General features: G+C 43.3%; 1 protein-coding gene across 1 annotated transcript in view; it reads right to left on the bottom strand.

Moving 5' to 3' along the window:
* The window catches only part of PAX4 (paired box 4), a 208,993-nt gene that overhangs the window by 64,442 nt on the left and 121,707 nt on the right, over positions 1-22,844 (bottom strand). The window contains 1 exon segment of the mRNA XM_073579176.1: positions 8,462-8,608. Coding sequence (XP_073435277.1) covers positions 8,462-8,608 — 147 coding nt within the window.

Here is a 22,844-nt window from a genome sequence, read left to right as displayed (position 1 = left end):
AGTGCAGGGCAAGGACCCTGTCCAAACCATGACATATATATCATATACTAGCAGCGCATAGTAACTAACTGTGGTTAGTTATAACAAATTATAATTATCCTCCATTCCATAGTCCCGTGCCCATATATCCATCATACATATCCACCATCCCATAGGCCCGTGCCCATATACCCATCATACATATCCTCCATCCCATAGTCGAGTGCCCATATACCCATCACACATCCTCCATCCCATAGTCCCATGCCCGTATACCCATCATACATATCCTCCATCCCATAGTCCCGTGTCCATATACCCATCATACATATCCACCATTCCATAGTCCCGTGCCCATATACCCTTCATACATATTCTCCATCCCATAGTCCAGTGCCCATATACCCATCACACATCCTCCATCCCATAGTCCCGTGCCCATATACCCATCATACATATCCGCCATCCCATAGTCCCGTGCCCATATACCCGTCATACATATCCTCCATCCAATAGTCCAGTGCCCATATACCCATCACACATCCTCCATCCCATAGTCCCGTGCCCATATACCCATTATGACATCATCATCACCATGGCAACCGTTATGACATAACCGTCACCATTGCAACCTATTAAGACATCATCGTCACCATGGCAACCATTGTGACAGCATCTTCGCCATTGCAACCTATTATGACATTAGCGTCGCCATGGCAACCATTATGACATCATAATGAGGGGTGGGGCTTGATACACACACTTTTTCCCCATTATGTAGATAGGGGCAAAGTTGTTTGGTGAATTGGAACGCGCAGGGTTAAAATTTCGCCGCATAGCCTATAACGCTCTCGGGGTCCAGACGTGTGACTGTGCCAAATTTTGTGGCTGTAGCTGCGACGGTGCAGATGCCAATCCCGGACATACACACACACACATACATACACACCCACATTGAGCTTTATATATTAGACTAGCTGAAGAGCCCGGCGCTGCCCAGGCATAGTAACTAACTGTGGTTAGTTACAACAAATTATAATTATCCTCCATCCCACAGTCCCGTGCCCATATACCCATCATACATATCCACCATCCCATAGGCCCGTGCCCATATACCCATCATACATATCCTCCATCCCATAGTCGAGTGCCCATATACCCACCACACATCCTCCATCCCATAGTCCCATGCCCATATACCCATCATACATATTCTCCATCCCATAGTCCCATGCCCATATACCCATCATACATATTCGCCATCCCATAGTCGAGTGCCCATATAACCATCACACATCCTTCATCTCATAGTCCCATGCCCATTTACCCATCATACATATCCTCCATCCCATAGTCCAGTGCCCATATACGCATCACACATTCTCCATCCCATAGTCCCGTGCCCATATATCCATTATGACATCATCACCATGGCAACCGTTATGACATAACCGTCACCATTGCAACCTATTAAGACATCATCGTCACCATGGCAACCATTGTGACAGCATCTTCGCCATTGCAACCTATTATGACATTAGCGTCGCCATGGCAACCATTATGACATCATAATGAGGGGCGGGGCTTGCAACCTATGATGACATCAGCATTGCCATGGCAACCATTATGCCATCATAATGAGGGGCGGGGCTTGCAACCTATTATGACATCAGCATCGCCATGGCAACCATTATGACATCATAACGAGGGCGGGGCTTGTACACACACACTTTTCCCCATTATGTAGATAGGGGCAAAATTGTTTGGTGAATTTGAACGCGCGGGGTTAAAATTTCACCTCACAACATAGCCTATGACGCTCTCTGGGTCCAGACGTGTGACTGTGCCAAATTTTGTGGCTGTAGCTGCGACGGCGTGGATGCCAATCCCAGACATACACACACACAAACACACACATACATACACACACCCACATTGAGCTTTATATGTTAGATATATACATATGTAGACAAAAAGGAACACAGCAGCACATGTGCATAAATCTAGGCCATGTGAAATCACAGAAAAACATTAAGAACATTCAATTTAGATTAAACTTCTCAAAATTTTCCAAAAATGTAAAAAAAAATTTTTTTCTTTTACTTACAGTAATAGATTAAAAATGAAGGTTCTTAGTGTACAAATTGGCCAATTCATGAAAGCCCATCAACAACGGCAAGGTGACCTCCCTCTGATGGGTCCCTGCTCTACACTATAAGCCACTTCTGGGCCACCAGCCTACAATTTTGTATCTTGCACCCATCCCATTGGCCTTGCAGGTGCTGCAATCAGTTTTACCTGCCTATAAATTGTAGGCTTAGCCCAGTAGTGACATGTTGGTCCAAAATTGTAGGCTGGTGGTGGGATTAGGGTTAGGGGTGTGTTGAAGTTAGGGTGATGATTAGGGTTATGGTTAGGGTTGGGATTAGGGATAGGAGTGTGTTTGAGTTAGTGTTGTGATTAGGGTTATGGTTGGGATTAGGGTTAGGGATGTGTTAAGGTCAGGGTTGGAGTTAGAATTGGGGGGTTTCCACTGTCTAGGCACATCAGGGGGTCTCCAATCGCGATATGGTGCTACCATTGATTCCAGCCAATTTTGCATTTAAAAAGTCAGACGGTGCTCCTTCCCTTCTGAGCTCTGCCGTGCACTCAAACAGTGGTTTCCCCCACATATTGGTCATCAGCGTACTCAGGACAAATTGCATAACAATTTTTGTGGTTGATTTTGTGAAAATAAAAAAAATTGGTTCTAAAGTAATTTTTTTGAAAAAAAAAAGTTAAATGTTAATTTTTTCCTTCCACATTGCTTCAGTTCCTGTGAAGCATGTAAATGGTTAATTAACTTCTTGAATGGGGTTCTTCTTGAGCACTTTGAGGGGTCCAGTTTTTAGAATGGTGTCACTTTTGGGTATTTTCTGTTATGTACACCCCTCAAAGTGACTTTAAATGTGATGTGGTCGCTAAAAAATGGTTTTGTAAATTTTGTTGTAAAAATTAGAAATCGCTGGTCAATTTTTAACCCTTATAACTTCCTAACAAAAAAAATTTGTTTCCAGAATTGTGCTGATGTAAAGTAGACATGTGGGAAATGTCATGTATTAAGTAATTTGGGTGACATACCTCTCTGATTTAAGGGCATAAAAATTTAAAGTTTGAAAATTGCAAAATTTAAAAAATTTTCACCATATTTCGTTTTTTCGTAAATAAACACAAGTCATATCAAAGAAATTTTACCACTAGCATGCAGTACAATATATCACGAAAAAACAATCTCAGAATCAGCGGGATCCGATAAAGTGTTCCAGAGTTATAGCCTCATAAATTGACAATGATCAGAATTGTAAAAATTAGCCTTGTCATTAAGCTGCAAATTGGCTCTATCACTAAGGGGTTAAGCATATGGGGAGGATCAATCAGGCTTTGGTGTTGTGTTGCAGTCAATGGCACGAAGAACATTTCACGGGTACAGGAAAGAATGGATTCTGTGAAATTTCAACAAATTCTTGATGCATACATAGCACCATTTGTAAAAAAGCTGAAGTTGAAAAATGATGGCCCTCACATTCTCCTGATCTGAACATTGAAAATCTGTGGCTAAACCTCAAAATAGCAGTTCATGCAAGATGACCCAGGAATCTCACAGAACTGAAAGAAATTTAGAAGGAAAAATGGATGAAAATCCCTCAAACAAGAATTGAAAGGCTCTTGTCTTGCTACAAAAAGTGTTTACAAGCTGTGATACTTTCAAAAGGGGGTTCTACTAGGTACTAAGCATGCAGGGTGCTCAAACGTTTGCATTGGCCCATTTTTCTTTATGTATTTTTTAAAATGTAAAAGATGAAAATATTTTTTTCCTAAAATGCAAAGGAAATTTATCATCTTTAACTTTACACCTTTTAGAGACCATTTAATCTTCAACTTGTTTAACTATTCACAATAACAGTAATTTTGACTAGGGGTGCCCAAACTTTTACATGCCACTGTATGCTTTAGTTTTGTATGTGTGAACACAGAGATAATGTGACTTGTTAAAGGCTCCATTTCCTCTCATCTGTCCAAATGACATTCTCTGAGAATCTATGTGCTTGGCAATATGCATTTTGGGAAATTCTAGTTTTACTTTTGTGTTATTTGCTTTCAACAGTGGATTTCTCCTTGGTCTTTTTACATGAAGTCCACTTTGGCTAAGACAGCTATGGATGGTGCAGTCTGAAACTGACATAACTTGACCTGGGAGTTCACCTCTGATCTCTTTGGGATTTGTTTTGGGTTCTTTTGTTACCATTCATATTATCCATCTCATCAATTTGGCATCAATTTTCCTCTCGTGGACATACACGTCCAGGGAGATTGGCTATAGTCCCATAGACCTTAAACATCTGAATAATATGTGCAACTGTAGTACAAGGAACTGTTTGAAGATGGTCTTATAGCCTTTTTTTAAACATGTTTGTCTATAAATATATTTTTAATCTCCTGAGACAGCCCTCTCCTTAGCTATCTTTGGTCCATGTTCAGAGTGGTGCACACCATGACAACTTTTCACCCTTGACATAGGCAGACTGACTGATTACAACTGTGATGCTAATTATAGGGCACACCGTTATTAAGTCCTTGTGGTCAAATTATTTTCAATATTTTCTGGGAATATCATCATTTTTGTTTAGTCAATTTTCTTTAGTATATTTTTATTTTACATTTTTTCTGTTGAACCACAATTCAAAAGTGAAGTAAGATTTTTATTAGTTGATATTTGTCAGTTTCAAGTTATTTCAGTGACCATTGTGGGTTTTTCTTACTTTAACAGAAGGGTACCAATATTTTTTTCCATATGTGTGTGTATATATTATATATATATGAAAAAAAAAACTTCCTTCTCACCTCCACTGAGGGTAGTCTTTGTTGTCTTTTCTCATTCTCTGGTCCTCTACCAGAGGCCTGGGAGTTTGAGCAGTGGCGTAGCAACTGTTTGTGGCGCCCGGGGCGGTCGAAAAATTTGCCGCCCCTTTGGTCGATGATAATCCGGAAGCATCAGGAGAGCCCACACTACACTCAAAGATCTAATTTTTAGTCTGCTACTAACTCTGCTGTTATTATTTCTACATTTCTAGACTTTCATCTTCTTGCAGTTCTCTCTCTATATATATATGTATGTATTAGCTTGATGATGCTGGATGAAGACCTAATGGCTTTTTTTAATAATAATTTTTAATAATGTGACAGAAAAAAACAGAAAATATATGGGGAGGAGATGTACGAGGACACGTATATGGGGGGATGTACGAGGACACGTATAGGGGCAGATGTACGAGGACACGTATATATGGATATGGGGGATGTACGAGGACACGTATATATGGGGGGGATGTACGAGGACACGTATAGGGGGATGTACGAGGACACGTATATATGGGGGGATGTACGAGAACACTTATATGGGGGATGATTATTGTATTAGGACACCTGTGGTGTGATGTCTATGTGGCATGTGACAGCTGTCTGTGGCTTCTCCCGTACAGATGTTGGTGGTGCATTCTCCGGTAATGGCCGCGGTGCACCCAGCAGCCTCTCCCACAAATCGCCTCCATACCATGCTCCCCAGTATCCCACCTCACCCCGTGCAGTACTGTCCTACCCTTTTCCTCTCGCTCCCAGCCGGGGCAGCAGCACCGCCATATTCTTTCCTCCTCCCGGGAGCATCAATAGGGCGGAGCCTCTGCAGCTGCTACGGTGCCAGGACGGGACAGAAAACCTAGGAAAGCAGAGCTGCTGCTGTGCTGACACATGCGCAGAGTGTACACACACAGGTGTATACACACACACAGACACACACACACAGGCATACACACACACATAGGTGTATATACACACACACACACACAGGTGTATACACACACACACGTGTATACACACACACACAGACACACACACACAGGCATACACACACACAGGCATACACACACTCATAGGTGTATATACACACACAGGTGTATACACACACAGGCATACACAAACACAGGCATACACACACACATATGTGTATATACACAGACACACACACACAGGCGTACACACACACAGGTGTATACACACACACACAGACACAGACACACACACAGGCGTACACACACACACATAGGTGTATATACACACACACAGACACACACACACACAGGTGTATACACACACACAGACACACACACACAGGCATACACAAACACAGGTGTACACACACATAGGTGGATACACACACAGGCGTACACACACACAGGTGTATACATACACACACATAGGTGGATACACACACATAGGTGTACATACACACACACATAGGTGGATACACACAAACAGGTGTACACACACACACATAGGTGTACACACACACACATAGGTGGATACACACAAACAGGTGTACACACACACACATAGGTGTACATACACACACATAGGTGGATACACACACACGGGCGTACACACACACACACACAGGTGTATACACACACACACACACACACACAGGCATACACAAACACAGGCATACACACACACATAGGTGTATATACACAGACACACACACAGGCGTACACACACACACAGACACACACACACACACAGGCATACACAAATACAGGTGTACACACACATAGGTGGATACACACACACAGGTGTACACACACACACACACAGACACACACATAGGTGGATACACACACAGGTGGATACACACACAGGTGGATACATACACACACAGACATACACACACACACAGGTGTACATACACACACACACACACACACACATAGGTGTACATACACACACACACATAAGTGTACATACACACACACACAGGTGTACATACACACACACACACACACACAGGTGTACATACACACACACACACGTGTACATACACACACACACATAGGTGTACATACACACACACACATAAGTGTACATACACACACACACAGTGTGGCTGCATGCACAGATCCTTTCGCTGCTGCACATGGTGAGACACAGGCAGCGGTGTTGGTGGCACATAACTGCACACAATGGAGGCAGACACACACCCAGCACAGCCTGTGATGAGGATGACAGCTGCCTGCACACAGGGCCGCCGGGGGCAGCCGCAGACCACCTTACCCCAGCCCCGCACTCACCAGCTCACTGCTTGGCTCTTCCTAACATGGCTCCTTGTGTGCATCACATTCCTGGCAGTCGCGACCATCCCACCATGACAGTCCTCCAGTGCAGCGGGGCTGACGTCAGCACTGCCTCTGCCCAGCGCAGCGCTGCTCACTGAGGGTCCAGGCGGAGAGGAGGGAGAAGCTGCTAGGTAGCAGGGGTACAGAGACTCCCGATAGGCGGAGGAGAAGGATGGAGGAAGGGTGGGAAGAGGCTGCATTACATTACCCCCTCACTGCACAGCCCCGCAGGCCGAAATGTACAGTCAGTGAGAGAGTCCAGGCTCCGCGCTTCTCCCACAGAGGAGAGGAATTGCTTCTGCTGCCGCGCCGCCCCCACACACGTGCCGCCTGGGGCGGACCGCCCCCCCCGCCCCCCCCACGCTACGCCACTGAGTTTGAGGCTTCTGCGCAGGATCTTAGTTGTTCCCAGTATTGCACATTTCTGGACAAAGAGCTCAGATGTTGCTCCTGGGATCTGTTGTAGCCATTCTTCCAACTTAGGGGTCACTGCTCCAAGTGCTCCTATCACCACTGGAATCACTGTTGCCTTCACCTTCCACATCTTCTCCAGTTTCCTTTGAGGCACTGGTATTTCTCCAGCTTCTCATATTCCTTCTTTCTGATGTTCCTGTCACTTGGAACTGCCACATCTATTATCATTGCTGTCTTCTGATCCTTGTCTACTATCACAATGTCTGGTTGGTTAGCCAACACCTGCTTATTCGTCTGCATCTTGAAGTCCCACAGGATTTTTGCCCTTTCATTCTCCACCACTTTCTCTGGGGTCTCCCACCTGGACTTTAGGAGGCCTTAGCCCTTATGCTGTGCAGATGTTCCTGTATACAATTCCCGCTACTTGGTTGTGGTGTTCGGTATACGCTGTTCCTGCTTGCATTTTATATCCTGACACTATGTGTTGGACGGTTTCAAGGATATATATATCAAATATACTTCTGTTATGTGAGAATCCCCCTTAAAACTGACATTGCAATTTAACGACAATTTGTAGTTACATGAATATCTGTATATTCTGAATTATAGCTAAACTACTTTTCCTCAACTTCTGCCTCTTGCCTCCTTCAAGTGGCTATGATAATACACTGTGATATCCTTGTAAGTGCAGTATAAAAATGGTGTAAATATCCCAGGTCATGTGCACTCTGGAGAAAATGTGCTCCATATTTAGATCCTAGAATTTAGCATTGGTAAAATTTATTGCATTTTCACAATATTCTATCTGGAACAAGGAACACATTTCCTTTATAATATAATGTACTTGACTAATAGATACCCACCTCTTTCAAGAGTGTCCATTTGCTCTGTAGAAAAAATGGTTCTGCTGCGTTGATTGTGGCTTTGCGGTGATGCAGTTGACACAACCTCAGTGTTACTTCCACATACATCCTCATATGGAGCTTTCACATTGGTTACCTCTATCAAACCTACAGGAGAGTCTCAATAAAATGTTTGTTTATGCTTCTATAATGTTAAAATGTGTCAAAGATATATTTCCAAGAAAAAAAATATTGAGTGCCATGTCTGATAAATTCAGTGGCATGGTACTCACTAATGTTTTACTGAAACACAGAACAGAGTGAGCACTTTCCTAAGCTCTTAATATAGACAGTTTGACCCAAGTCGAAATTCTTATGCTGGTTTCCAGGCTCTAACTAGGTTTTTGTGTTATATAGATTTTTTTTTAAAGTTTTTTTTCATATTACAAACTTTGTTAAGGAAAATAAGTAAACTTACAATTTTCAAACTTGCCACTGGGAGCCATATGGGACTCGCATTTCCTGTCCTTTCAGAAAGAGTTTTCAGCAGGTTTCTTATAAGTAGAGACAGGATGACAATGACAGGTAACTGCTCTATACACAGCTGATAACACTGGAGCCACCAATTACAGTAGGTGATTTCACTGCTCCTGCCTACTCATCTAACCTTCACAATGACCTTTCCACATGCTCATTAGATGCTTCAATACAAACATTGGGTCAGAGCCCTTTTTTAACCCCTTCCCAACCTTTGACGCCACGTAGGCGTCATGAAAATCAGTGCCAATTCGACCCATGACGCCTATGTGGCGTCATGAATTGATAGCCCCCCTGCGGGTCGGGTGACCGGGGTCACTGAAAGGTCACCTGACCCACACATACAGTACCCTTTGTGCTTCAACCCGGGGGGGTGGCTTAGCCCCCCGTGACTATGATCGCTCTGATTGGCTGTTAAAAGTGAAAAAGCCAATCAGAGCGATTTGTAATATTTCACTAATGAAATTTGGTGAAATATTACAATCCAGCCATGGCGACGCTGCAATAGCATCTGCCATGGCTGGAGACTGAGATCCGGCTCCACCCACACCGACTGACCAGGCGATCGGACCCCACCATGATTGACTGCGGCGATCTGTCGCTGCCATCACCATCAGCTCCCCCTCCCCTTCCCTCCACTCCCCTGCCTTCCGATCCCCCCTCACCCCCTCGGGACCTCCTATGTCTCTGTGGCCGTCCCGGTGTTCCTCCCGAATCTTTCATGGGCGCCGCCATCTTGCAAAATGGCGGGCGTATGTGCAGTGTGCCGGCCGGCCGGCAGATTCATTCATTCATTTTGATCACTGTGATAAACTCTCATAGTGATCAAAATAGAAAAAAGTAAATAAACCCCCCTTTATATATTCATAGGTAGGGACAAATAAGAAAATAAAGAAAATATTTTTATTTTTATTTTTCCATTAGGGTTAGAATTAGGGTTAGGGTTGGAATTAGGGTTAGGGTTGGAATTAGGGCTAGGGTTGGAATTAGGGTTAAGATTAGGGTTAGGGGTTGGGATTAGGGTTAGGATTGTGGTTAGGGTTAGAGTTGGGATTAGGGCTAGGGGTGTGTTGGAGTTAGGGTTTTGATTAGGGTTATGGTTAGGGTTGGGATTAGGATTAGGGATGTGTTGAGGTTAGGGTTGGAGTTAGAATTGAGGGGTTTCCACTATTTAGGCACATCAGGTGGTCTCCAAACGCGACATGGCACCACCATTTATTCCAGCCAATTTTGCGTTAAAAAAGTCAAACAGTGCTCCCTCCATTCCAAGCCCCGACGTGTGCACAAACAGTGGTTTACCCCCACATATGGGGTACCAGCATACTCAGGAAAAATTGCACAACAACTTTGGGGGTCTAATTTCTCCTGTTACCCTTGGGAAAATAAAAAATTGGGGGCTAAAAAAATTATTTTTGTGGAAAAAAATGATTTTTTATTTTCACGGCTCTGCGTTATAAACTTCTGTGAAGAACTTGGGGATTCAAAGTGCTCAGTCACCACACATCTAGAGGAGTTCCTTGGGGGATCTAGTTTCCAAAATGGGGTCACGTGGTGGGTTTCTACTGTTTAGGCACATCAGGGGCTCTGTAAACGTAGCATGACGCTCGCAGACCATTCCATCAAGTCGGCATTTCAAAACGTCACTTCATCCCTTCCGAGCCCTGACGTGTGCCCAGCCAGTGGTTCCCCCCACATATGGGGTACCAGCGTAGTCAGGACAAACTGTACAACGACTTTTGGGGTCCAATTTCTCCTGTTACCATTGTGAAAATAAAAAATAGCGGGCTAAAAAATCATTTTTTGAGGAAAAAAAAAGATTTTTTATTTTCACAGCTCTGCGTTATAAACGTCTGTGAAGCACATGGGGGATCAAAATGCTCACTATGCATCTAGATAAGTTCCTTAGGGGGTCTAGTTTCCAAAATGGGGTCATTTGTGGGGGAGCTCCAAAGTTTAGGCACACAGGGACTCTCCAAACACGACATGGTGTTCGCTAACGATTGGAGCTCATTTTCCATTCAAAAAGTCAAATGGCGCTCCTTCCCTTTTGAGCCCTACCGTGCGCACAAACAGTGGTCCCCCCCTACATATGGGGTGCCAGCGTACTCAGGACAAACTGGACAACAACTTTTGGGGGCCAATTTATCCTGTTATCCTTGGGAAAATAAAAACTAGTGGGCTAAAAAATCATTTTTGAGGAAAAAAAATTATTTTTTTATTTTCATGGCTCTGTGTTTATAAACTTCTGTGAAGCACTTGGGGTTTCAAAGTGCTCACTACACACCTAGATAAGCTCCTTGGGAGGTCTAGTTTCCACAATGGGGTCGCTTGTGGGGGGGTTTCTACTGTTTAGGCACATCAGGGGCTCTGCAAACGCAACATGACGCCCGCAGAACATTCCATCAAAGTCTGCATTCCAAAATGGCACTCCTTCCCTTCTGTGCTCTCCTATGCGCCCAAACAGTGGTTCTCCCCCACATATGGGGTATCAGTGTACTCAGCACAAATTGCGCAACAACTTTTGAGGTCCAATTTCTCTTGTTATCCTTGTGGAAATAAAAAAATAGCAGTCTAAAAAAATCATTTTTGAGGAAAAAAAATGACTTATTTTCACTGCTCTGCATTATAAACTTCTGTGAAGCACTTGGGGGTTCAAAGTGCTTACCACACATCTAGATAAGTTCCTTAAGGAGTCTAGTTTCCAAAATGGTGTCACTTGTGTCCGATGGTGTCCGCTAACGATTGGAGCTAATTTTCCAGTCAAAAAGTCAAATGGCGCTCCTTCCCTTCTGAGCCCTGCCATGCACTCAAACAGTGGTTTATTACCACATATGAGGTATCGATGTACTCAGGAGAAATTGCCCAACAAATTTTATGATCTATTTTATCCTGTTGCCCATGGAAAAATGAAAAAATTGATGCTAAAAGAAAATTTTTGTTGGAAAAATTAAAATGTCTCTTTTTTCATTCCACGTTGCTTTAGTTCCTGTGAAGCACCTGAAGGGTTAATAATCTTCTTGAATGTAGTTTTGAGCAGCTTGAGGTGTGCAGTTTTTAGAATGGTGTCACTTTTGGGCATTTTCTGCCATATAGACCCCTCAAAGTGACTTCAAATGTGAGGTGGTCGCTAAAAAAAAGGTTTTGTAAATTTTGTTGTAAAAATTAGAAATCGCTGTTCAACTTTTAACCCTTATAACTTCCTAACGAAAAAAAAATAAGTTTCCAAAATTGTGCTGATGTAAAGTAGACATGTGGGAAATGTTATTTATTAACTATTTTGTGACACATAATTCTCTGGTTTAACAGAATAAAAATTCAAATTTTGAAAATTGTCAAATTTTCAAAATTTTTGCAAAATTTCCATTTTTTCACAAATAAATGCAAAAATTATTGACCTAAATTTACTACTAACATGAAGCCCAATATGTCAAGAAAAAAGAATATCAGAATCGCTAGGATCAGTTGAAGCATTCCTGAGTTATTACCTCATAAGGACACTGGTCAGAATTGCAAAAAATGGCCAGGTCATTAAGGTCAAAATAGGCTGCGTCATGAAGGGGTTAAATAAATGCTTTGATGACACTGTCTCTTGAAGAAATGATTTTGCCACGATGAAAATATTTGGTAAAATGTGAATGAGCCAGGATTACTTATACATCTTAAGGCAGGGACAGAGATACTAGCACTGATTGGGCGCAGGACTCACGCAGTATAACAACCTCACGTGAGCGCTGACTCCACTGGAATGGCGCCAGCACTGGAGATGAGTATAGGTGTTTTATTTTAACGGGGACAAAGATTCAAATTGAAAAGGGGTTGTTCTAGTAGTGGAGAATGTCTATAACTTACAGGTGTGTTGAGCATAATATTTAACAAAAAGCATGCTAACCTGAAATACATTGGTTACTGTAACATTATTTTTTCTATTTTTTTTCTTAATTAAAAGCAGCTATCTAGGATTTTAAAATTGAAGATCTATCGTTAGATTCGGTCATCAGTATCAGATTATTAGTGGTCCAAATCTAAAACACCAATCAGTCCCTTGTTTACCAAGCAAAGCTCAATACTTTTAGTATGCTCCATTTTTGTTACAGTGACCGCAAATAGGAAACATGGAAGCATTGCAAAGATAATAGCAAAATGTTATAAAAATAGGGATGCCAACAATTCATAATTATTATTTACTGTTAACATTTAATCAAATCAAGATTATTCAAAGAGCTGGAATATTAGACTAGAAAGATTCCACATCCATGGGGGCTAGCATGGTTCCTTTTGGTAGAGGACCTATTGTTGCTAGTTTTTTCAATAGGTCAGTTGTGTTTTAGGCAGCCCCCAAATCTAAGAAGCATCATTGTCAGAAGCTTTCTGTCCTCTCCAAAAACAGGAACATTTCCCTGCAAGCAGAAAAAAATGTAGAACTGTCCATTTATAAAGACAATGGACAGGATAAAGATTCCCAAGTAATGCACCACAACTAATGTAGTGTACTTAATTATATGGACCAAATGTCTAGCTGGGGTCTGTATGTAGGGGAGACAGGACAAAAGCTTAAAAGAAGGATGAATTCTCATCGCCACACAATTAAAACAAAAGAATAGATCTAGCTGTTGCCATTGATTTATGTTTGTCTACATAAATTAAAAAATGTGCTCCCCAGACCTGTGGGGGTATCTCAACTAGTGATGAGCGAACATGCTCAGTAATGCTCGTTACTCGCCCGAGCATCGCTGTACTCGGGTACTCGGTGAGCGGCGAGCATTTCTGGGATTATTCCTGAGGAAGAAGTCTTGTACTTCGAAACGCATTGAGATTGTGAATAAACCATCAACTCTTTTATGAATTGTTAGCTCCTTAATCCTATACGGCAGCACAGGAAAATGTTCCACGAAATCTCCAGTAATTTAACAGCGTCGTCGTATCTCCGTCAGATGCCTGATCTATCTGTGGGCTACAAATTGTGGCATTTGAAGGCTATATTCACCTTTTTTTGCTGTGTCTTACCCTAGTTTTATAGACTATTTTGGGGTAAAAAAAAATTAAAAAAATAAAGGTAACATATTGAACAGTGTGGTATCTCCGTCTGACTCCTCATCTATCTGTGGGCTACAAATTGTGGCATTTGAGACCTCCATTCAACTGTTTTGGCTGTCTGTTACCCTAGTTCTTGAAACTATTTTCCTGTAAAAAAATACAGGCCACATATTGAACAATGTGGTATCTGTCAGACGCCTGATCTATCTGTGGGCTACAAATTGTTTCATTTCACGCCTAGATTCACCCTTTTTGGTGTGTCTTACCCTAGTTCTATAGACTATTTTGGGGTAAAAAATAAAAAAAATCAGGCCACATATTGAACAGTGTGGTATCTTCGTCAGACACCTCTTCTGTCTGTGGGCTGCAAATAGTGGCATTTGAGGGCTCCATTCAACTGTTTTTGCTGTGTCTTACCATAATTCTATACAGTATTTTTCTGTAAAAAAAAAAATACACGTCACATAGTGAACATTGTGGTATCTCCCTCAGACACCTGATCTATCTGTGGGTTACAAATTGTTGCATTTCAGGTCTACATTCACCTGTTTGTGTTTTTTGCTGTGTCTTACACTAGTTCTATAGACAATTTTGGGGTAAAAAATGCAGGCCACATATTGAATAGTGTGGTATCTCCATCAGACGCCTCTTTTATCTGTGGGCTAAAAATTGTAGCATTTGAGGGCTCCATTCAACTGTTTTTACTGTGTCTTACCCTAATTCTATACAGTATTTTTCTGTAAAAAAACAAAATTCAGGCCACATATTGAACAGTGTAATATCTCTGTCAGACGCCTGATCTATCTGTGGGCTACAAATTGTGGCATTTCAGGCCTCCATTCCACTGTATTTGCTTTGTCTTACCCTAGTTATTGACACCAGTTTGATAACAAAAAATACATTTTTACCTACAGTCCAGATTTTCCCGCTCACAGATCACATAGAAGTTTGCTCCCAATTCAGCCATTTGTAATGAACATGGAAAATATTGTAGTCCATTTAAAATGGGCAAGGCGTGTGGCAAGGGACAGAGAAGTGGACGTGATGGTGCATGCAGAAGCCGAGGCCGTGGGTAAGCTGAAATTGTGCCACAACAAACACCAACATCTTCTCACATGAACTTCCTGTCCGAATTCATAGGGCACCGCAGAATAGCAATATTGAAGTCAGAGCAGTGTCAAAAGGTTATATAAATGATTGAGAAGTCATATTGCCGTAAAAAATGTACAAATTTTATTAGATATTTATTAAAATGGTACAAAAAAACACTTATAAAAATGAATAAGAAATGGGGACAAACAAAGCAAAAAACGGCCACTGGAGAAAATGGAGATCATATAATGGTAAAGGGAATATTGGAATTTGTTCCACAATATTATTGACGCAAGCGTCTAAATATGCCAGGCAACCATAAAAAAAGTTTGCAAGATAAGCATTAAATTTGCATGATCATGATAGAAAAAACACTGTATACTGTATCAGAATTCAGCGACAATAAAACCTCACCTTTATATGAATCATATCTAATAAAATTTGTACATTTTTTACCCCAATATGACTTCTCAATCATTTATATGAGGTCTTGGAATTAGGAGGTCGCCATAAAACTAGGCATGTTCATTATTATTTTGAGTGTCAAACGGTTGTTGGTTGGATAGCAGATAATGGTTCCATTCACTTTTCCACCATTACCATTGCCCTGTCTTCCACACAGTCAAGTCTGAGTAGCCGTGATTCTGGACCGCATATTCCTCACCCTGATCCTCCTTCCTCCCACCATGCCAAGTGCCCGGAGACAAGTGATCCCACACTTGGACACTACGAAGCGCTGTTCACTTTTCCATTTATAAATTCGGGATTCTCGCCCGGTCCACTTATAGCAGGGCAAGATGAGATCGCATGTAGCGATGCCCAAATATTTGAGCAGCCACGTTCACACAAAGACGACGGTGGGAACGTGTCACAGCAGGTGGACGATGATGAGACACAATTGCCAGAAAGGCAGAAGGAGGACCAGGGTGCGGAAGTGGAAGACAAGGTGGTGGATGATATAGTAACTGACCCAACCTGGCAGGAGGACATGCAGAGTGAAGACAGCAGCACACGGGGGTGGGAGGTGAAGGACCCTAACAGGCAGGAAGAAGCAGTGTGGTGTCCACAAACAGAAGGCGGGCAACAGTTCCTCGTAACACCAACACGACGGAAGTTGGCAGTACAACTGTTAGGACTTCCCGAGTCTGTTTGTTTTTTAAAGACTCTGCCGATAACCCCATACAGGCCATTAGCACCAGCTGCCATGCCTGCATCAGCAGGGGTAGCAAAACTAACAGCCTGACCACCACCAGCATGATTAGGCACATGGCAGCAAAGCACCCGACTTTGTGGGCCAAACACCAGGCTCCAGGAACAGTGTCTGTGGGTGAAAACACTGCTTCTTCCACTGTTGTGCATTCAAGCCAATCACTTGTCCACGTTGCATGCGAAGATGCCTCCTGCCCTTCACCTGTCATTGCCCACACTCAACTACCACTAACATCAAGAACGTCCACGTCCTTGTCCTAGCGCAGCCTTCAGTTGTCCATACCCCAGTCATTGGAACGCAAGCGGAAATACGCAGCCAACGCCCCACAGGCCACAGCACTAAATTCACACATTTCTCTTCTGTTTGTGCTTGAACTGTTGCCTTTTAGGCTCATGGAGACTGAAGCTATCCGCAACCTGATGGCGGTGGCCGTCCCAAGGTACTCGATCCCCAGCCACCACTATTTCTAGCCGTGTGCTGTCCTGACATTACACAAGCACGTGTTCCACGACATTACCAGTGCCCTGAACAATGCTGTTACTGGGAAAGTATACCTAACCACTGACACTTGGACAAGTGCTTGTGGACAGTGTACTACAGCTCGCTGATGGCACACTGGGTTAACATAATGGAAGCTGGGGCGCAGAGAGACCAGGGGAAGAGTCTTGAGGAGATCATTTGCATATTCCCAGTGCCTTCTGGGATAAGTGAAGAGTCTCCGCGAGCTCAACGATCACTGGGTTTTGGCCGTTGCAGCTGAAAAGAGGAAATCGGAGAAACCAGGGGAAGAGTCTTGAGGAGATCATTTGCATATTCCCAGTGCCTTCTGGGATAAGTGAAGAGTCTCCGCGAGCTCAACGATCACTGAGTTTTGGCCGTTGCAGCTGAAAAGAGGAAATCGGAGAAACCGCGCGCCTGTCGGCGCGCGAATTTTGGCTCATCTTTCATCTTTTTAAGAAATCTCAAGATGGAAGAGGCCAGGAGCCATTTGGTGAGCTGCATTTCTTGCTACATGTTCACAGATTTACCAGTGGAAAAGCCAAACTTCACATGTCACAAATGCAAGCTTGTGACCCTGTTGGAGGAAAAGTTGCAAAATCTCGAAGAGAGGTTAGCTACGTTGAAGATCATTAAGGAAGGTGAAGAGTTCTTGGACAGAGCAGAATTATCTCTTCATGTTACAGAAAGAGAAGAAATTCAAAGTGCACCTGAAGAAACAGAGGAATGGAGACATGTGACCCAGAGAAGCAGGAGGATCAGGAGGCAGTCAGCACCCATACTGCTCAGAAACCAGTACCAGGCTCTCACGCAGGAAAACGATGAAGAAATACATCAGGATAAGACTTTGCCAACAAACAGCAACCTTTTACGCCTTCAGAGTCCTCCTGGATGGAGAAAGAAAAATGTTGTGAAGAAGAAACGGAGAGTGGTGGTCATGGGGGATTCCCTGTTGAGAGGAACAGAGGCCGCTATCTGCAGACCGGATATAACTTCAAGAGAAATGTGCTGTCTTCCAGGTGCAAAAATTAAAGATGTGTCTGACAGGATATCAGGACTCTTCAGACCTACAGATGACTACCCATTCCTGCTACTACATGTGGGGACAAATGACACCGCAAGAAATGACCTGGAAACCATCTGCAGAGACTTTGAAGACTTAGGCAAGAAAGTGAAAGAACTGGGAGCGCAGGTGGTCTTCTCTTCCATCCTCCCAGTGGATGGCCATGGAACAAGGAGGTGGAATAAGATTCTGCAGGTGAACAACTGGCTACGTCGATGGTGCCGTCAGCAACGATTTGGATTTCTGGATCACGGAGTGAACTACTTATACGATGGACTACTTGCTAGAGATGGGGTGCACCTTACGAAGACTGGAAAGCAGGTATTTGGAAGTCGCCTTGCTACACTTGTAAGGAGAGCTTTAAACTAGAACAACATGGGAAGGGAAGCAAAAGACCAGAAAAAGCCATACACCTGACAAATGCTACTGAGAACTCTGCTATTAGAAGTGGAAAGGAAGAACAAAGACGAAAGAATCTAATTAAAAAAAATATTGGAGAAAGAGAAACCAATCACAAACTAAAATGTTTCTATACTAATGCACAAAGCATGGGCAACAAACAAGGAGAATTGGAACTACTAACACAGGAAAAGAAATATGATGTCATTGGAATCACTGAAACTTGGTGGGACAATACACATGATTGGAATACAAGACTAGAAGGATACAACTTATTTGCAAGAAACAGACTTGATAAACGAGGAGGGGGTGTCGCATTGTATGTTAGAAATGCGTATATCTGCACAGAGATTGAAGCTTCAGAGACTGGGAGTTCTGTGGAAACTGTTTGGGTAAGAATACAAGGACAGAACAATGGAAAGGACACCATTGTAGGCATTTACTACAGGCCGCCTGTGCAAGCTGAAGATATGGATGAACTCTTTATGCATCAAATGGCCAAATTCTCCAAAAAATATGACATAGTTGTCATGGGAGATTTCAACTATCCAGACATTTGTTGGGAATCTCTCTCAGGCAAAACTAACAGGTCAAGGAAATTCTTATCCTCTCTTGCTGACAACTTTATCTTCCAAAAGGTAAAGGAGAAAACAAGGGGAACTGCTACCTTGGATCTAATCCTTATAAACAGGGAGGAAATGGTTGAGGAGGTAAAAGTGGCTGGGACCCTAGGAGGTAGCGACCATGCTATTTTAGAATTTTGGATAACTAGAGGCGGAAGACCTGTGAAGACTCAGACGTCAAGGTTAGATTTCAGAAAGGCAGATTTTAAGGGATTCAGAAAGAGAATTGGAGGGATCCAATGGCTGGATATCCTTAAAGACAAAAATGTCCAGGAAGGATGGGAAATCTTGAAAAATGAAATTCTCAAAGCACAGTTGTTAACAATTCCGAAAAGAGGGAAGAATAGGAAGCATTTAAGGAAACCAGGATGGATGAACACAGAACTTAAGCACATGCTAAAAAGGAAGAAAAACATGTTTATAAAATGGAAAGAAGGAGGCATATCTAAAGAAGAATATAATGCTGTCTGCAGAACCTGCAAGGCACAAATCAGATTAGCTAAAGCTGAAAATGAATTGAGGCTTGCAAGAGATGTCAAAAGCAATAATAAAGGATTTTGGGGATATGTCAAAAGTAAAAGAAAAGTCAAAGATGCTATAGGATTTTTACAGGATGAAAATGATGAAATGGTAAGACAGGATGTTGAGAAGGCTGAACTTTTAAATTCCTATTTTGCATCTGTTTTCTCTCAGAAAGGAAATGTAACATCAACTGCTATTCACTGTCCTATTAAGGGAATAGAAGAATCCAGGATATCTATAAACAGAAAGATAGTGAGGAAACACTTAGCTAACCTAAATGTATTCAAGTCTCCAGGTCCAGATGAATTACACCCCAGAGTACTGAAGGAGATAGCAGAAGATATTTTTGAACCCCTCTCCATAATCTTTGAAAATTCTTGGAGAACAGGAGAAGTGCCAGAAGACTGGAGAAGAGCAAATGTTGTTCCTATCTTCAAAAAGGGGAAGAAGGTGGACCCAGGCAACTATAGGCCGGTGAGTCTGACTTCTATACCAGGAAAGATCTTTGAACAAATTATTAAACAACATGTATGTCAATACCTGGATAAGAATGAAGTGATTAAACAGAGTCAGCATGGGTTTGTAACTAATAAGTCATGTCAGACTAATTTAATTTCCTTCTATGATGGTATTACTGATTGGGTGGATCAAGGAAATGCTGTAGATATAGTATATCTTGACTTCAGCAAAGCATTTGACAAAGTCTCTCATACAATCCTTATTGAAAAAATGACTAAGTATGGAATGGACAAGGCAACTGTTAGGTGGATTCATAACTGGCTTAGTGATCGGACCCAAAGAGTGGTCGTAAATGGCTGCACATCCAGTTGGAAGAATGTCTCAAGTGGGGTACCACAGGGCTCTGTCCTGGGCCCTGTATTGTTCAACATCTTTATCAACGATTTAGATGAAGGAATTGAGGGTAAACTGATTAAATTTGCTGATGACACAAAGCTAGGAGGGATAGCTAATACTAGAGAAGAGAGAGAGAGGATTCAAAAAGATTTAAATAAAATGGAGAAGTGGGCAGCAACTAACAGAATGGTTTTTAACAGGGAGAAATGCAAAGTACTACATCTGGGCAATAAAAATGAAAAAAGCATATATAGAATGGGAGGAATAGGGCTAAGTGACAGCACATGTGAAAAAGACTTGGGTATACTAATAGATCGCAGACTGAATATGAGTCAACAGTGTGATGCAGCAGCAAAAAAGGCAAATGCAATTCTAGGATGTATTAACAGAAGCATACAGTCTAGATCACGTGAAGTAATTATTTCCCTCTACTCCTCTTTGGTCAGACCTCATCTGGAATATTGTGTCCAATTTTGGGCACCACATTTTAAAAAAGACATCAACAAACTGGAGCAAGTTCAGAAAAGAGCGACCAGAATGGTGACCGGTCTGCAAACCCTGTCTTATGAGGAAAGGTTGCAGGATTTGGGAATGTTTAGTTTGCAAAAGAGAAGACTGAGAGGAGACTTAATAGCTGTCTACAAATATCTAAAGGGCTGTCACATTGTAGAAGGATCAACTTTATTCTCATTTGCAAAAGGAAAGACTAGAAGCAATGGGATGAAGCTGAATGGGAGGAGACACAGATTAGATATTAGAAAAAACTTTTTGACAGTTAGAGTGATCAATGAGTGGAACAGGCTGCCACGAGAAGTGGTGAGTTCTCCTTCAATGGAAGTCTTCAAACAGAGGCTGGACAGACATCTAACTGGGATGATTTAGCGAATCCTGCTTTGAGCAGGGGGTTGGACCAGATGGCCCAGGAGGTCCCTTCCAACTCTACGATTCTATGATTCTATGATTCTATGAGACCTTGAGATGGAACACGTCCTCCCGACACCGATGATTGCGGGCCCTACATCAATCAGGGTTGCCCCCTTAGTCTACAGCTCCAGCACCTCCACCTCCTCCTCTTTAGCATCCACCTCTGAAATGACCACATGAGTCACAAGCTGGAAGCACTGCAGCACTGCCTCCACCAAGAGTCAACAGGCTGTACTGAAGCTAATATGCTTAAGTGACAAACCACACAATGCTGAAGAGTTGTGAAAAGCTCTGAAAGAGCAGGCAGATGTGTGGCTGACACCACTGAGCCTATAGCCAGACATGGTGGTGTGTGACAATGGCCAGAACTTGGTGGCGGCTCTGAGGTGAGGCGAGCTCACACACGTACCATGCCTTGCCTAACATACTTAACCTCGTTGTTCAACGGTTTCTCAAAAGGTACCCGGAGCTGCCAGATCTGGTTGTCAGGGTACGCCACCTGTGTGTCCATTTTAGAAAGTCAGCTCCAGCTTCCGCCGCCCTTTCAGTGCTTCATCAGCGTTCGCATCTTCTTGCTCACCAACTGGTGTGTGATGTCCCCACGCGTTTGAACTCAACACTGCACATGTTGGAAAGGATTTGTGAGCAGAAGAGAGCAGTTGTTGACTACCAGCATCAACAAGGCCATCGGTATTCTGTTCAGACTCCTCACATAAGACCTCAGGAGTGGACATGGATGTCAGACATATGTACCATCCTACAAAACTTTGAGGAGTCCAACAAGATGGTGAGCGGCGATGACTCCATAACTAGTGTCACCATCTCGCTTCTCTGTCTTCTGAAATGCTCTCTGCTCACAATCAAAGAGGTGGCATTGCAGGCTGAACGTGATGAGATGGATCAAGGAAGCATACAGGGTGATTACATTGTCACGCCGTCTCTGCATACTCACCCGGCCATCGCTCCCACGCCGCAGCCCCTCGCCGCCCGACAGCCACAGCGGTCACCTTTGACAGGCGCGCGACCGACGGCATCTTTGCATGCAATGCGCACGCGCCATAGGCCGCGGCCGCGCCTCCCTTCTGCTTCTTGTGCTCCCGCTATGCCCTGACCCGGAAGCACCCCCTGACCAATGGCAGACCAGACAGGGGCATATCAGGCCACTTCCCCCTGAGGGAGGCGCCTGATTGTTGTGTTTCCTAGCACACTGGGCCTCGCTTCTTTGTGTGCTCTCTGCAGTCTCACAGTCCCGTTCTCGTGTGCTCCCTGCAGCAGCCTCGCAGTCCGGCTATCCGTGTCCCCTGCTGTACTCCAGTCCTGCCTCCAGTGTTCCTGTTTCATCCTGCTCCAGTCCTGCCGTCCTACTCCAGTCCTGCCTCCGGTGTTCCTGTTCCATCCTGCTCCAGTCCTGCCGTCCTACTCCAGTCCTGCCTCCGGTGTTCCTGTTCCATCCTGCTCCAGTCCTGCCATCCTACTCCAGTCCTGCCTCCTGTGTTCCTGTTCCATCCTGCTCCAGTCCTGCCGTCCTACTCCAGTCCTGCCTCCTGTGTTCCTGTTCCATCCTGTTCCAGTCCTGCCGTCCTGCTCCAGTCCTGTCTCCGGTGTTCCTGTTCCATCCTGTTCCAGTCCTTCCATCCTACTCCAGTC

Source organism: Dendrobates tinctorius, unplaced genomic scaffold, assembly GCF_039654945.1.
Source record: "Dendrobates tinctorius isolate UK_male_01 unplaced genomic scaffold, ASM3965494v1 ptg000062l, whole genome shotgun sequence".
Taxonomy (NCBI): Eukaryota; Metazoa; Chordata; class Amphibia; order Anura; family Dendrobatidae; genus Dendrobates; species Dendrobates tinctorius.
The sequence above is the reverse complement of the archived record's forward strand: the minus strand, read 5'-3'. Positions and strand labels throughout refer to the sequence as shown.